The 14,083-nt window shown below is 42.1% G+C and overlaps 2 protein-coding genes across 2 annotated transcripts in view; both read left to right on the top strand.

Moving 5' to 3' along the window:
• capns1a (calpain, small subunit 1 a) overlaps positions 1–116 on the top strand; it is a 10,497-nt gene extending 10,381 nt beyond the window's left edge. Inside the window, exon 11 of the mRNA XM_027029505.2 lies at positions 1–116. This exon is cut by the window's left edge and continues 304 nt beyond it. The gene's annotated coding sequence lies outside the window, so the exon portion shown is untranslated.
• Positions 117–365: 249 nt separating this feature from the next.
• zgc:153990 (uncharacterized protein LOC768125 homolog) lies at positions 366–7,255 on the top strand. Its single transcript, XM_027029503.2, is given in 5 exon segments — positions 366–515; positions 2,837–3,011; positions 3,143–3,483; positions 3,485–3,611; positions 5,121–7,255. Coding segments are annotated over 4 exon segments (1,050 nt in total). The 5' UTR covers positions 366–515; positions 2,837–2,881; the 3' UTR covers positions 5,573–7,255.
• The last annotated feature ends 6,828 nt before the right edge of the window (positions 7,256–14,083 follow it).

Here is a 14,083-nt window from a genome sequence, read left to right as displayed (position 1 = left end):
CAGCAAGTGCCATTTCTGCATGGTCAGTAGAGGTCGCCAAAGCTATACTGCGGGAGAACTGAATAGTTAATTGTCCAGTGTCGGTTATTTTTAATAATAAAGACCTTGTGTCATTATTTTTGTGTGTTTTCCTATGGAGAAATCAGGTTAGACATATTTAGTCAGTTATGCTAATGTGTGTTTTGGTATCACTGTTTTATGTATAGACAGTACGTTAGATTTCACCTCTTACATACAATCTGATGAATAAAGCAGTTTTAATCAAGGTTAACACGCTTGTTATAAGCGCTTTCGGTCACGTCCAGCCATCGCTAGCGAAGTTTGTAACGTCTGAGGTTAGGTATTGCAACAGCGCCATGTCCAGTGTTGCGGTCAGACTGCGTAAGTGCACCTGCGCCTCGGAGGTGGAGATGACCTATAAGCTACTGAGTTTGCGCAGCGCTGCCTGCTTCCTACGAAGTTTCTGGCTTTCTGGACGTTACAACAAATAATAATTACATATCCCGCTTTTCAAGGTAATTTTTAATGCATCCTGTTTGTGCTCGTTATTAAGTATTCATGTGAATTGGTCACAAAGTGTTGTGTGTGTTTTATCAATACATACACAAGGGTTTGTGGTTAGCTAGCCCAGCTAGTGTTGGGTAGCTGGGTGTTGTTAAAATAAGCGCTTATGTCCCATCATGTTTAAGGGATAGATCATGTTGAATTCTTGTTCCGCGTTTAAAATGCCAACACGCAGTAAATGGGAAATATATACCTAATGCGGATGTGTCCTACTGGCTGATAATTAGCTAGCTGTATTTTAGAGAGGTTTTCAAGCTACCGATTATTTCGCTAGCTAACCACGATGGCGCTGGTTCACACATTGAGACGGGGGGACGGGGGGGGGGGGGGTTTAAGACACTCCTGTAGGTTTAGTTCTAGCTCGTAACAATCTTGTTGTTTGTCGACGGTGCTAGAAGTTGCTAAACTGTTATTAATTTAAAAATATTTTCCATCACATTCCACCTCAAGCATTTGGACTGAAACCGCGTTAATGTTAAACCGTTAAAACACATGCTAATCTTTAAATGATTCGTAGGTTTTACACATTTATTATTTCTAGATAACTACCGTATGTATTCCCTTTTGATGTTCTGTTTGTGTTGTTTAAGGATCAGTCAGTAAGAGATGTAGCCATCTAATCGCACTATAGTATTTTATATTTCTCTCCTGCAGCGCTAAACTGACAGTAAACCACCAACCCTTGTGTTGTCCTAACATTCTGTGTACAGCCCTTGTCCTCAGGGTCAAAAATGTCCTGCCTTCACTAACCCCCTAAAATAAAGGCGCTTGACTGAATTTTAAACCACAAATATATTTTGCATGAAGAACCAACCCGTCACTAATTTTGTGAATGTCTGGGTTTTTCCTCTGTAACGTTGCAAAAAGCCCAGATTTAATCAGTGCACTCGTTGTTTTGTTTTTTTTGTTTTTACAGCACACTAGTCATAATTGTTCACAATTGTTTTCCCTAATAAAGTAGAGCCATATTATGATGGAACTGTATAGGTGCAAACATTGATTTTTAGGAAGAGATCAGGTTCAGATTTATTTACCATTTGTAGGTTTTTAAAATGCATCCAGATGCTCTGCCCACTTCTCCTAGACTTTTATTATGGCTGTAGTTTGTCTCACACATCTTACAGATCTTCATTTATGGTTATCAAATCATCACATTCTTGAGAAAGAGTGAAACACTTTCAGTGGTGTTAGGGCATGGAAAATTTTGCTTCCACTCACTGCATCCCAAAACCTAGATGTGACTTCACCGCTGGACCCATACACACCGACTAAGATTAGCCACCTTATGTAAACCCGCAGGTCAGTCACACACATCCTTGCCCAGTCTCCTTATTTAAGAAACCCTCCAAACTTGCATGATGAGCATGTAGAATGTTTAGATGATGTCCTGGGCATGGGCAGCTGCATATGGTGTGGTCATAGGGGGCCCTGGGGTTATATGGTGTGGTCATAGGGGGCCCTGGGGTCATATGGTGTGGTCATAAGGGGCCCCGGGGTCATATGGTGTGGTCATGAGGTGCTCTGGAGTCATCCTTATGATATTCAGTGCTGGTGACAAGTATGATGTTATTTTGCTGTTCTTGGACTGTTTTATCTCAGTGGGTTTTCCTCTTCACCTGAATATGAGCCATCATGCTCTGGATTGGATTCTGCACCATTTTTCTTTTTGAACACCTACTCCTCTTATTCTCTTGAGTGTTCTCTTGTTCCTGCTGAACATCAGAAATCACATCTATAGCCTGTTGGGCAGTGAAATGTGAACTCATGGATTCAGCAAAAAGAGAACCGGGGATATTTTCATCTGCAGCACCTTTATTGTCTCTGGCTGCCTTCCCCATCAGCACACAATGCTTAGAAGAAATGTTTCTTTTGTCTGACTTTGCTTTTATTTTGTCTGTGAACTTGGTTGATGTGTGAGGCCATAAGAGGGAAGAGACGCCCAAGCAAAAGAACATTTTAGTTTAGTGAGAATTCTTTTAGTAGCACACACTCTCCATTATTCAGGGTGACCCTAAGACTGACCCTCAGACAATCTTTGTACCCTGGTGGTGTACAGCTTTCATGGAAATATGAACAAAAGCGGTGTTTCACTTTTCGAATGTTGGGACCACTTTAGGGAAAGTAATCGAATTTCAAGTTGAAAAAACATCTTTTAGTGTGTTTTCTCTGCAATGGAACTTGGTGGCAAGTCTTTTTTGACCATTCAGACTACACAAGGATTAAGCACATGGTATCAATGCAAATGTAAGAACCCACATTCATACCCACACAGGTAGCTAAAGGAGACAGAGGGACCACGGCACACGCACACAGAACAATGTCGTCATCTTCACTGTATCTCAGCCAGGACAGCATGGTTCGTTACAAAAAACGGAAGGCCAACTTCACCTTCAGCGAAGTTCATATTCTACTTGACGAGGTTCGGAAGAACCGACACATTGTGGTGGGTGAGTGTCTGTAAAGTATTACCATGTCAAGGCAAGTTGACCAATACTGCCTTAAATTATTGTTGGTATTTGGACCTTCACTAACAAAACTAGTGCTAAAGGTAAAAGATAGTGTTTGTGTGTGTGTTTAGGGAAATTCAACTCAGGAGTTCCGACAGAGTTAAAGAGGAGGAAGTGGGCGGAGATTACTGACCGTGTCAACGAAATCGGCGAGTGCGATCGTGAGGTCTCAGAGGTCATAAAGAAATGGTCGGACTTAAAATGTGACACTAAGCGTAAAATAGCGGCACTGCACTGTGGCAGCGCTGCTCCGCACTCCTCGCTCTCGCAGCCTGAACTGTCCCCAACGGAATGTATTGTGGAATCCATCTTAGAACTGGACAGGAAACCATGGGAAGCAGCGCGTTCCACTCGCGCCCGCAGCCGTAGAGACGACCAAGATGGAGGAGCAGGAGACGATGACGATGATGGCGTTTTTTTTGGGCATAAGCTCTGTCCACAGTTCGCCCGGCCGGGGCATTGACGCAAGGCCAGTGCCGTCTGTAACCGAGGCTGCTGTAGGTGCTTTTGGAGTGCATTATGACATCAATAGTATTGCAGGTGAGGTAACCACTGTTCTTGTGTTCTCCTATGATAAACCTTTCTCTTACACACATAACATAACATTGTTTTTACTGCATACAGAGTAGCACAGCAAATGTACTTTATAAAAGTCAGAGTTTACACCACATTCCACATAATCACAGGGAAAGCCACCACCCTGGAAGAGAATCCTAACCCCTAACCCATCCTGGAGGAGAACCCTAAACCGTAACCCATCCTCCTGGAAGAGATGATTACGTTTTAAGACATTAATTGTTTAATATTCAAATCAGGTCTTGAGCTTCTTAAAGAAATCTACCAATTCTGTGTGTGTGTGTTTACATGACAGGGAAGGACAAAGATGCATCTTATTTTGTGGATTTATGACAACACAGGCTGTTTCTTTGAATGTGTCACAGGCAGGAAAATAAAATAAACCTTTGTGTAAATAATCTAGATTGTCATTGTGTTTAGCTAGCTAGCTAGTTTCTTAGAACTTGCTAGTAACTAACGTTTCCTCTACCAGCTAGCTTACTTGCTTTAGATCTTGACAACAGCACAAAGTAAATTAAACTTTTCAATTCGAAACTTACAATATAAAATGATCTGGATTCAGCCAACAAAAAGAGGATCAAGTGGCAGTGCTAGCACAGGGTGCTGTGGAGTTTGTTGCCCTCTCTTCAGTGTCCTGGTCTTCTCAATATTGTTTACTGTCTGACGTTGCAGAACTGTTGTAGTTTTGGCTGTGCAGGTCCATGGTAGTATTTCCTGGGCTAGAATGTGGTCTGGTGTTTGCACATTTTGGAGTCATAAATATTAAATGGTCAAGACCATTATGTAACAGTCTGGTATTTTAAGGACCCTGTTTTGCTTAAATGGAGATGAGAACACTCGAAGATTCATGGCAGGTCAGTTCCATGTACTGAGTTCTACTTATTCAGTTATGGTTTGTCAGTTCCATGTTCACTTATGCCAAGTTATATCCAGTTTTGTGTTCTATGGCACCTTTAACACTCTTAACTTTTAAATCTGTTAAGGAGTATTAGTGTAATATGGCATGGAATGCTACTAGTAATTAGCAAGGATTGCATTTGATCTGACCGGTTATTGACAGGAGAGAGAAACACATGCCTACTGCGATGACTCCTTGGTAACTTACTTGCTAAGATATATGATTTATAATAACATTTTGTGTATACCTATGTGTGCTGTTTAATTTGGTTTGAGTACATACCATGACTGGAGCATCACAATTCTGGGATTTTATATGAATTATATGAATATATTTTATATAATTTTTAATATAATGCTGTATATAATACTGTGCATGGGAACAAGCACATATTAGTATAATATATTAATAATATGATGGATTGAGATATTAAAATATAAGACTCTTAACATGTTCTTATACCAGGTGCCTTACTGTAGGGAATGTAACATTAACTGCCCTGATACGGTGGGGAATGTAACTTTAACTGCCCTTGTACCATATGGAATTGTAACTTTAACTGCTGTGCTTTTTAGACGCTGAATCTCGATTGCCAGACTCGGATGACGATCGCCATGACGTCTATCCTCCCTCATCCCTGTCATCTGTAAACAACTCGTACTCGGAGGACAACGTAACTCTTACCGGTAGTAACTTAAAGCATGCCGCCTCCTCCTCTAACCACGCCCCCGTCCAGCTGAACCCTCCCACCATGGATGCTGAGTCTGATGGCACACGAGAGCAGTTAGCGCAGAGTGCTAGCCTGAGTGTGCAGGAGCAGCACGCCACCAATGCACTGCTGGCAACGGTCTCGCGCTCCCTGGAGCTGCTGGCCGAGTCGGCGCAGCAGCTGGCCGAGACACAGCAGGAGTTTGCTCGCGAGTCTCTCCGCCTGCAGCGAGAAACAGTGCAGGTACTGCGGGACTTTGCCTCTGGAGCGCTGACGCTGCTGACTGAGAGGGCCAACGGGAAGCCACCGCTACTGTAGGATGCAGGCCAGGGCCAACCACGCCTCCACGCTGGAAGTTGGGCGGACACGACAGCCTTGCTTCAGGAATGCTGGGTTGGTTGGAGAAAGGACCTCAGATTCTTTAACAGTCTGATATGTGTCAGATTCTTTAACAGTCTGATATGTATCTGATTCTTTAACAGTCTGATGTGTGTTGAGCTTGGTGATATCAGTCACACCGACTACAGACATCAGTGCGACAAACATCGTCATAGCAACAAGACTTTATTCGCTTGTGCCAGAGGGGAAAAAGTTATTTAAATGAATGTTGCCTTTAGGCTGTAAGAACATAAATACACAAAAAACTGCACACGCCTAGTAGAGTGTGTATGAGAAGTGTGTGTGTGAGATGAGTGTGTGTTATGAAAGTGTGTGTGTTTTGATATCATGAGATCATCTCGCAGTGTCCTTGGTAACGTGTCCTTTTTCATACTAAAGTTCCGTTCTGGTCCCAAGTTGATAGCCTGGATGGGAATACAGGTTAGTTGATGATGTACCTGAGGCAACGTGATGTCGTCATACATGGAGGCGTGCAATCAGCACTCAGTTTCCCAAAAACAATAAAAAAACACTGTTAGTGTCATTGTGATAATGTTCACCAACAGTTAATGGACTGTTACATGCAAAAATATGAAACACAGAAAACAGCAGAGAAAAGCTCGTCTGAATGAACTCATAATGCTAATTCAAGACTCACCAGACTATTTTAGCCCCTCCTCCCTCACAAACCCCTCCCCCATTAGCCACTCCTACTCTGTGCTGCTCACTCCCACCTCATTACGAAGGAAGTATTTGATTTTACCTTGCATGTTATTTTACAGTTCAAAAGTCCATTTCCCCATGTCTGCCCTTAAGACATTTTTAAATAAAAACACTTGGATGGAAGCAGAGCTGTTAACAGCTATGATTTGTGAAAATGTGGTTCTGAAGTTTGGATCCTGTCTTTGTGGATGAAGAGTTCACTCTGGCTTTATGGAGCACATGTCAGAACCCGTGCACATCAATACAGGCTCTTCCTTTTGGTTTGGGTACTGTTTTAAATCTTTGCACAGATGAAGAAGGTTGTGTGTGTGTGTGTGGGTGTGTGTGTGTGTGGGTGTGTGATGCCTGTTCAGGTGGGTTTACCCTGTAGCTGAGCTGTGAATGACAACTGATTGCTGAACCTCCTGGAACCTGTCCAGCCATGCAGTGGAGCTCCTGGAACCTGCCGGTATTCCTGACATTTCCTTCTATGCAGTGGAGCTCCTGGAATCTGCTGGTATTCCCGATGTGTCCTCCTACATGGTGGAACTCTGGGCATACATCTTTATCATCCTTTTTACTACATGAACCATAACATGTTATGATGGACTATAACACACATTCTTAGTGCAGAGGGTTTACAGATGTTCTGGAGAACATGGTAAACTGGTTCCTGGGCTGTAAATCATCTCAGACAACGATATGTGGACAATTACTGTCTGTATCCTTAAACTGGTGGGTTATCTACTGATGGATGTTTTCTTTATTCATTAATGGACATTAAATTAAGTTTGTTTTTGTGTGCATTTTTATGGAAATGTTTTTTATTCAGGTTTGGTGTTTTATTGTGTGTTGGGGGGTGTGTTTGCATCCATGTACAGTAAGATGATAAGATTATTAATAAAATCTTTGATAATCATCTGCTAGCCTGAAGCATCATATTCCTGGGCTGCAGGTATTAATTGTTTATTGTCTAACACACATGTCCACTAGAGGGCATTAGAGCTCCTAAAATATAACGGCGTTTGACAACATACTGTTTAATTTCTTCTATAAAACAGGCATAACTTAAGAATGTTCTACAGTGTTTTTCAAGTTAGAACCATAATTGAAGAATATTTAGATTTTTGCTGGACTTGATTCTGAGCTCAAATAATCTGAGAAATTTAGTTTATCATCAGGCTTTGAGCAGAAATACTAGTTTCCTGAAATTGTTACATAAGTCTAGATTATTAAATAAACAGGAATGAAGACATGAAATCACTCACACTGAACATCACACTGAGGTGTTTATAAACGCATCCTTCCAAACACTGAACATCACACTACAGTGCAAACGTTTAAATACCTGGAGAAACAAAAAGCCTCTGAAGTGTTAGTGAAAATGATTTGTTCAAATATGGTGTTTGTTCATTTATGGTGTTTGATCATATATGGTGTTAATTCATTTATCGTGTGTGTGTGTGTGTGTGATGATATGTATCTTCAGTGTTTATTCAGTGGGGGTCATTTGTGGATCTGAGCTCATTGTTCTTCATTCCTGTTTAAGCACTTAAACAGCTGCTGCTATATGTATGTAACTTTACACTGGTGTAAACTGTGAGTGTTGGCATGTGGGAGTGCCATATAAACTGGTCAGATCAGTAGATTAAACTGGTGCTGTATAAACTTGTGTATAATCTGGTCAGATCAGTAGATTAAACTGGTGCTGTATAAACTTGTGTATAATCTGGTCAGATCAGTAGATTAAACTGGTGCTGTATAAACTTGTGTATAATCTGGTCAGATCAGTAGATTAAACTGGTGCTGTATAAACTTGTGTATAATCTGGTCAGATCAGTAGATTAAACTGGTGCTGTATAAATTTGTGTATAATCTGGTCAGATCAGTAGATTAAAGTGTCTATTATGTGTTCCCTGTGATTCCACCCCACACCAAAACTCTTGCCATCTCCTCCGAGAAGCCACTTATCTCACTATCTGACAATGCAAGAAACCTGGACATGTTTTTGTCATTCTCTGCATGTGACCTTGACATGCAGGTTTCTCCTGTATAACATCAGGAGGATTCAGTCTTTTCTTTCCAGAGAAACCACTCTTCACCACACTCATCATCATTTCAGAACTGGACCACTGGAGTTGATCTAGAATCAGGCCTGGACCACTGCAGCTCACTCTGGGCAGAACTCCCTGGACATGCCACTGGACCCATGCAGCTGATCTAGAATTCAGCTCCACAACTAACCCTAACCCTAACCCACATTAGGTTTGACACCCTGATGTCTGTCTACAAAGCCAGAACTGGTCCTGCACTGTCCTACCTGCAAAAATTTATCTCCATCAGAGTGTCTTTCTGTCTTTAAATGTAGACTACAGACTCACCTTCAAGAAGCACTTGAATTATCCATAGTTTCTTCAAGGTATGTGAATAATTATGTGGTTTAATGGATCCATGACTTTAATGGTTTCTGCCACTTATCTTGAGCGCCAATGTTACTGGAATTTTTTGGAGGGTTTTTCTAGTGTTCTACTCAGGATTGTATGGTTCAATAATTATCACGTGGTATTTGCGTTTTGAGAAGGAGAACAAAATTTTATATTTTTGTGTAAATCACCTGATTAGAGCACAAGTCATTGGGTGAACTTTGATAAACTTTTATGCAGCTTGTGTTCTTTTCTTTACCCATCTTTTATGCTACGTAGACTTGAAACAGGTTTGATGTCTGGCCTTTAGAAGTGCCTGCTGATCAGTTTAATTCAAGTTTCAAGTTTGGTTTATTTGTCACATTCATTTGTATACAGACACAGAGTTGAGACATTTACTGAGGTCATGGGATGGTGTGAATGTGCACACATGGACATATTTGACATGTTCGGTTTTGACTGACCAATGATCACCACCAACCAGGACAAAGGAATGAGGGATGAGGCAAGGTGGAGGGGAGAGTATTATTGATTGTGCCACTCTTCCTCTCCTCTCCTCTATTGCTCTGGTGACCTACTGACCTTGGCTTCTCTCTCCCCCCCTACTGTTTCTCTCCTTCTGTCTTTCATCTTACATCTGCCACTCTGGAGGAGGGCAGCCTCAGGCCCTTAGCTCCACCCCTCCTGTAGAGAGCTCCTCCCTGAGGCTCCACCCCTCCTGTAGAGAGCTCCTCCCTGAGGCTCCTCCCTGAGGCTCCACCCTTCCTGTAGAGAGCTCCTCCCTGAGGCCCCACCCTTATTGTTGAAAGCTCCTCCCTGAGGCCTCACCCCTCCTCTGTTTCCTTGCACTGTGAGGTTTTTGCATTTCTTTCCATTATATGCTTTCCAATCTTCCACCAAACACTGAGCCCTGAATTCAACCCCACTGGACACTGAGTATATTTGGGAGGATTTGAAATTATGAAATAGGCCTTCTCATCCATCATTAGTGTCTGACCTGAAATGTTCTTATGTGTGTTCTCTGAGTTGTGTGTTTTATGTTATACAGTGCATATGTATACTATATATACAGTATAACAGTATATGTGCCATTGCCTAAATTGTGCCATTGTGTGTGTGTGTGTGTGTGTGTGTGTGTGCGTGCGTGCGCCATGGCCCAAATTGTGCCGTTGTGTGTCTGTGTGTATGCTGTGAATGTTAATGCAGCTGACAAACACAGTAGTTAATAACAAAACAAACGTGTATTATTTATAAAGTGGGTGTAGTGTAGTTGGTAACAGTTGTGCCTTTCCTGTTGGTACTGGGGTGCAATCCCTGTCTGGCCAAGTGTTTTATGCTACCAATAGGATTCCTTAGGCAAGACTCCAAACACTACACTCACCTACCTCTCTAACAGGATTGAAATTGTAAGTTTGTCTGGATAAAACCTTCTGCCAAATGCGTTAAATACGAAACATATAAATATAAAATATAAAGAATTGCATTTTTTATGTTGAAGTGTTTGTAGTTAATAATCTCTCACATAAATGCAGACACATGGAAACGTGCGCGCTCACACACACACTTGGAGAGACTAAGCACATGGTCCCTGCTCCTCTCTTTAGGTAGTTTGATTATGAGCCTCCCCTGGGGCCAGCAAGCTCTCTGTGTGTGTGTGTGTGTGTGTGTGTGTGTGTGTGTGTGTGTGTGTATATATATAAAATCATCTTGCAGACTTTTTTGGGGTGTCCAGATGGACCATTTATGTGTGTTGAGAGTTAGGAGATAAAACTCTAGAGGTTTACCTATGTGGAATGTGTTTTTGTGTAAGGATTTTGGGGTGAGACTCATATATGGAGTCATATATACAGCTTTTTAGGAATGTAAAATATTGGTAATGTAAAATATTGTGTGTTTGCATGTTTCCATTTGTTTGTGTGTGTGTGTGTGTGTGTGTGTGTGTGTGTGTGTGTGTGTGTGTGTGTGTGTGTTTGTTTGTTTGCATGTATTTGTGTGTTTGCAGGTTTTTGTGTGTGTGTTTGCTTGTTTTGTGTGTTTGCATGTGTTTGTGTGTTTGTTCTGAGAAACATACATTCCCGGAGCAGGCAGATGGAGTGAGTTAGTGTGTGTGTGTGTGTGTGTGTGTGTGTGTGTGTGTGTGTGTGTGTTATTCTGTGTGTTTGTATCTGTGTGAGCATGTGTCTGTGGGTCCATATCTTAAGGGGGCTGGTGTGCAGGGTAGGCAGATGCCATGACAGGAGTGTGTGTGCGTGCATGCACTTAGGGATGGTTATAGAAAGAATCCATATGGGGTTGTACATTCTGAGAACATGGAGAGATAGAGAGAGATATGTATGGGAAGATGTGTGTGTGTGTAAAAGTGTGTAAAAGTGTGTATACTACAGGTTATAGGTTCTATGTGTGTTTACATAGTTTATAGGTTATTTTGCTTGTGTGTGAGATCTTTGTCAAATAAAACCAGACTAACTGTGAATTAAGTAATTTTATTAGCCTTTTTAAAGAAAATATGACAATATAAATTATCAAGTGTAATTTCTAATCCAGGTTAATACAGATTAATCTCGCAAACTTCAAGGGGGGTTATACTGTTATTAGGTACTGTATATCTCTCAGCCTCCTATTTCTCAAGGTGGAGTGTGTTTTGTGTGTGTTTCTCATGCTCCTGTCATGCTCATGTCACCCCTGTGGGACCCCTTCCTCCCACTTCCTTCAAACCAGAAATCAGAGTCACTATCCATCTGCTCCTCTCTTAAACACACACACACACACACCCCAATAGTGCTGTGCATTGAAAGTGAAGAATCTTTTAGATACCTACAGATCCAGCAAGAGCACGATAAAGAGTTGTAATATTCATTAGAGAACTACAGAAAATATCTAAACTGTGTGTGTGTGAGAGTCTTGACTGCTACAGTAGGTTAGAGTCTTGAACATTCTATGCATAGATAATAAAGCATTTTTCTAAGTTGCTATGGATAAGAGTGTCTGCTAAACACTGAAAATGTAAATGTGTGTGTTTATGTTTGTGGAGCTCTATGACAGCGATCTCAGAGAGTTATTACACAATAACAAAACGCCGTAAACGACAAGAAGATAACAACCCCGTCGTCTCTGTCTCTGACATAAAATAACGCCTCTGGAAAATATGTACAACAGTGTTTGAGATGTTTCAGTAAGCAGTTAGGGTTAGGGTTACTGTTATAAACTGCTATGAATTGTTATGAACTGGCATCCCCATTAAGCATTCTTGGCCTTTATCGTAATTATCCATCTTAATGTGAAATGCGATAAATGTGTCGTCACTCAAATCTACATTTGCAGTGCACAGTGAAAACACACATCTGAAAGTCAGGGTTACACACATCCAGTTGAAGTGAAACATGTTTTAATATTCTCTTTGTGTATTTGAATCATATTAGTTTATAAAGTCTAGTAATATATGATTTTATATTGATTTACTTAGATTCCATTAGTCTACTGACGTTTCGTCTACTCGGAGTATTTGAGCTGTTGTAAGCGCTGTTTTCCGCGAGACTCATTAGTGATATAAATTACAGCCCGCGCTAGTTGGACAGAGTTAGAAGGTGCGCGTGGTCGCGGGTATCTGTGTGAAGTGAATGTTAGCGGGTCCGCGCGCAGTGACAGATGCGGGTTGCTCAGCGCCGTTCGCGTGAGTCGGACAATAGCGGACCATGTGCTGCCCATTATCATACAGCTGTGCGCGTGGACCTTGACAAAGGCGCCGTGATGATGTACTCCTCCACCCAGCGACCCCCAGCAGGCCGCAGTCTGCACTGCTCAGCCCCCACCCTCGCCACCCACCCCACGAGAATAAAACCTAACAAAAGACGAGGCCTGCACGCCCGCGCACACACATAGTGAACAGACGAAGGCTGCTTCTGAAAACCTGCCCGCGTCGCGTGGCCGCACGCGCCAGGGCAATTACTCGAATCAAGGTGAATAAAAAGAGGCGGAAAGAGCCCTTCACCCACCTGCCCCCAAACACGCACGCATATTATTATTATAAAATCCCCTAGTTATGAAAATATCAATTACAGGCATTTATCTTACCGATTACACAGTGAGAATTAAACAGTAGAATGAAAGCACTTTTATTTCCAGAAATAGTAGACTGGTGATATACGCGTATAGGACCATATTTGTTCAGTACAGTAACAGGTGAAATAGTTTGTAGTTACTCGGTTAAAAACTAAAGAAATTTTCCTAAACCAACTGGTGACACGAGGCTTTTAGTAGTTTAATGTGCTTGTCCGCAGAAAAGACGGAGCTATGTCCGTTAGCGCGAAGCTTTCCACGCATGCGCAGAGTAAACTCAAAGGGTGCCCATCTGGACACGGAGTTCATTATTATGTCCACGCGCACGCTATGGAAACACTCACCACACTTTAACCACTGAAATGAGCAAAGGTATGGTATAAACCGGTCTAGTTAAACCTCTGCCTATATGCCGGTAAACATTCACAACAAATGACAGGTAGGCCTGCACGGAGAACCCGTCACAGCAGCCGCGCGTGCATTCCCTCGTGTTGCTTTTTGCCAGAGATTTCACTGGCGTTGGAACATAACAGGAAGGTTTGGGGCGTTTCAGAGGCACGCACGCGCTCTTCATTGTGTGGCAGGTGCCTTTCTCCAGGTGCACACACAAAACAATGAGATCTCGAGCTCGGCCAACTCGTTTTGATTTTTTTAAAGCTCATTGGCACCGTGCCTGAAACAGAAAAGTCTTGTTGATACTGAGGTTCAGGCTTACCGTAGTAACACAAAATACTCGAGGAAGACAGAAAACGGCAGAAAAATATCCCGTCTTGGTGTGATCGCGCTTAGGAACCAGGTTTTCCCGCACTTTTGAAATTCAAACTCAGTCAGCTGTTTTGTTCCTATATAACCTGTTAATTTAAGATTACTGGATAACAGGTTAACAGGAATTCTTTGTAAAGCAACTTTCCTGTACACATAAAAATGTGTTTACACTTTATTGCTTTTTATCATACGATTCTTTATAAGTTTATTAACTATTTTCCATTCCTGGAACACCGTGTCCAAGCCCGTGCACCAAAAGAGTTCCATATAACATTACGCTGTATTCTGCTGACAGGGAAAACATGAGACACTCCAAACGTGATCCTGTTGAACACTGATTAAGTTGGTTAAAACGTAATCAATCCAGTGTGCGCCCGTGTCCCTCCTAGTCCCCCATCCCTCCACGCGGATGGCGTCATGCCGGGTGGGGGTGGGAGGGTACATAACCCTGTCCCACTCGCGTGGGTCATGAAGACGCAGAAGCGAAGACGCGAAGGAACAAAAG

The sequence above is a fragment of the Electrophorus electricus genome, chromosome 6, assembly GCF_013358815.1.
Source record: "Electrophorus electricus isolate fEleEle1 chromosome 6, fEleEle1.pri, whole genome shotgun sequence".
Classification (NCBI taxonomy): domain Eukaryota; kingdom Metazoa; phylum Chordata; class Actinopteri; order Gymnotiformes; family Gymnotidae; genus Electrophorus; species Electrophorus electricus.
This window is presented reverse-complemented; position numbering and strand designations above follow the sequence as displayed.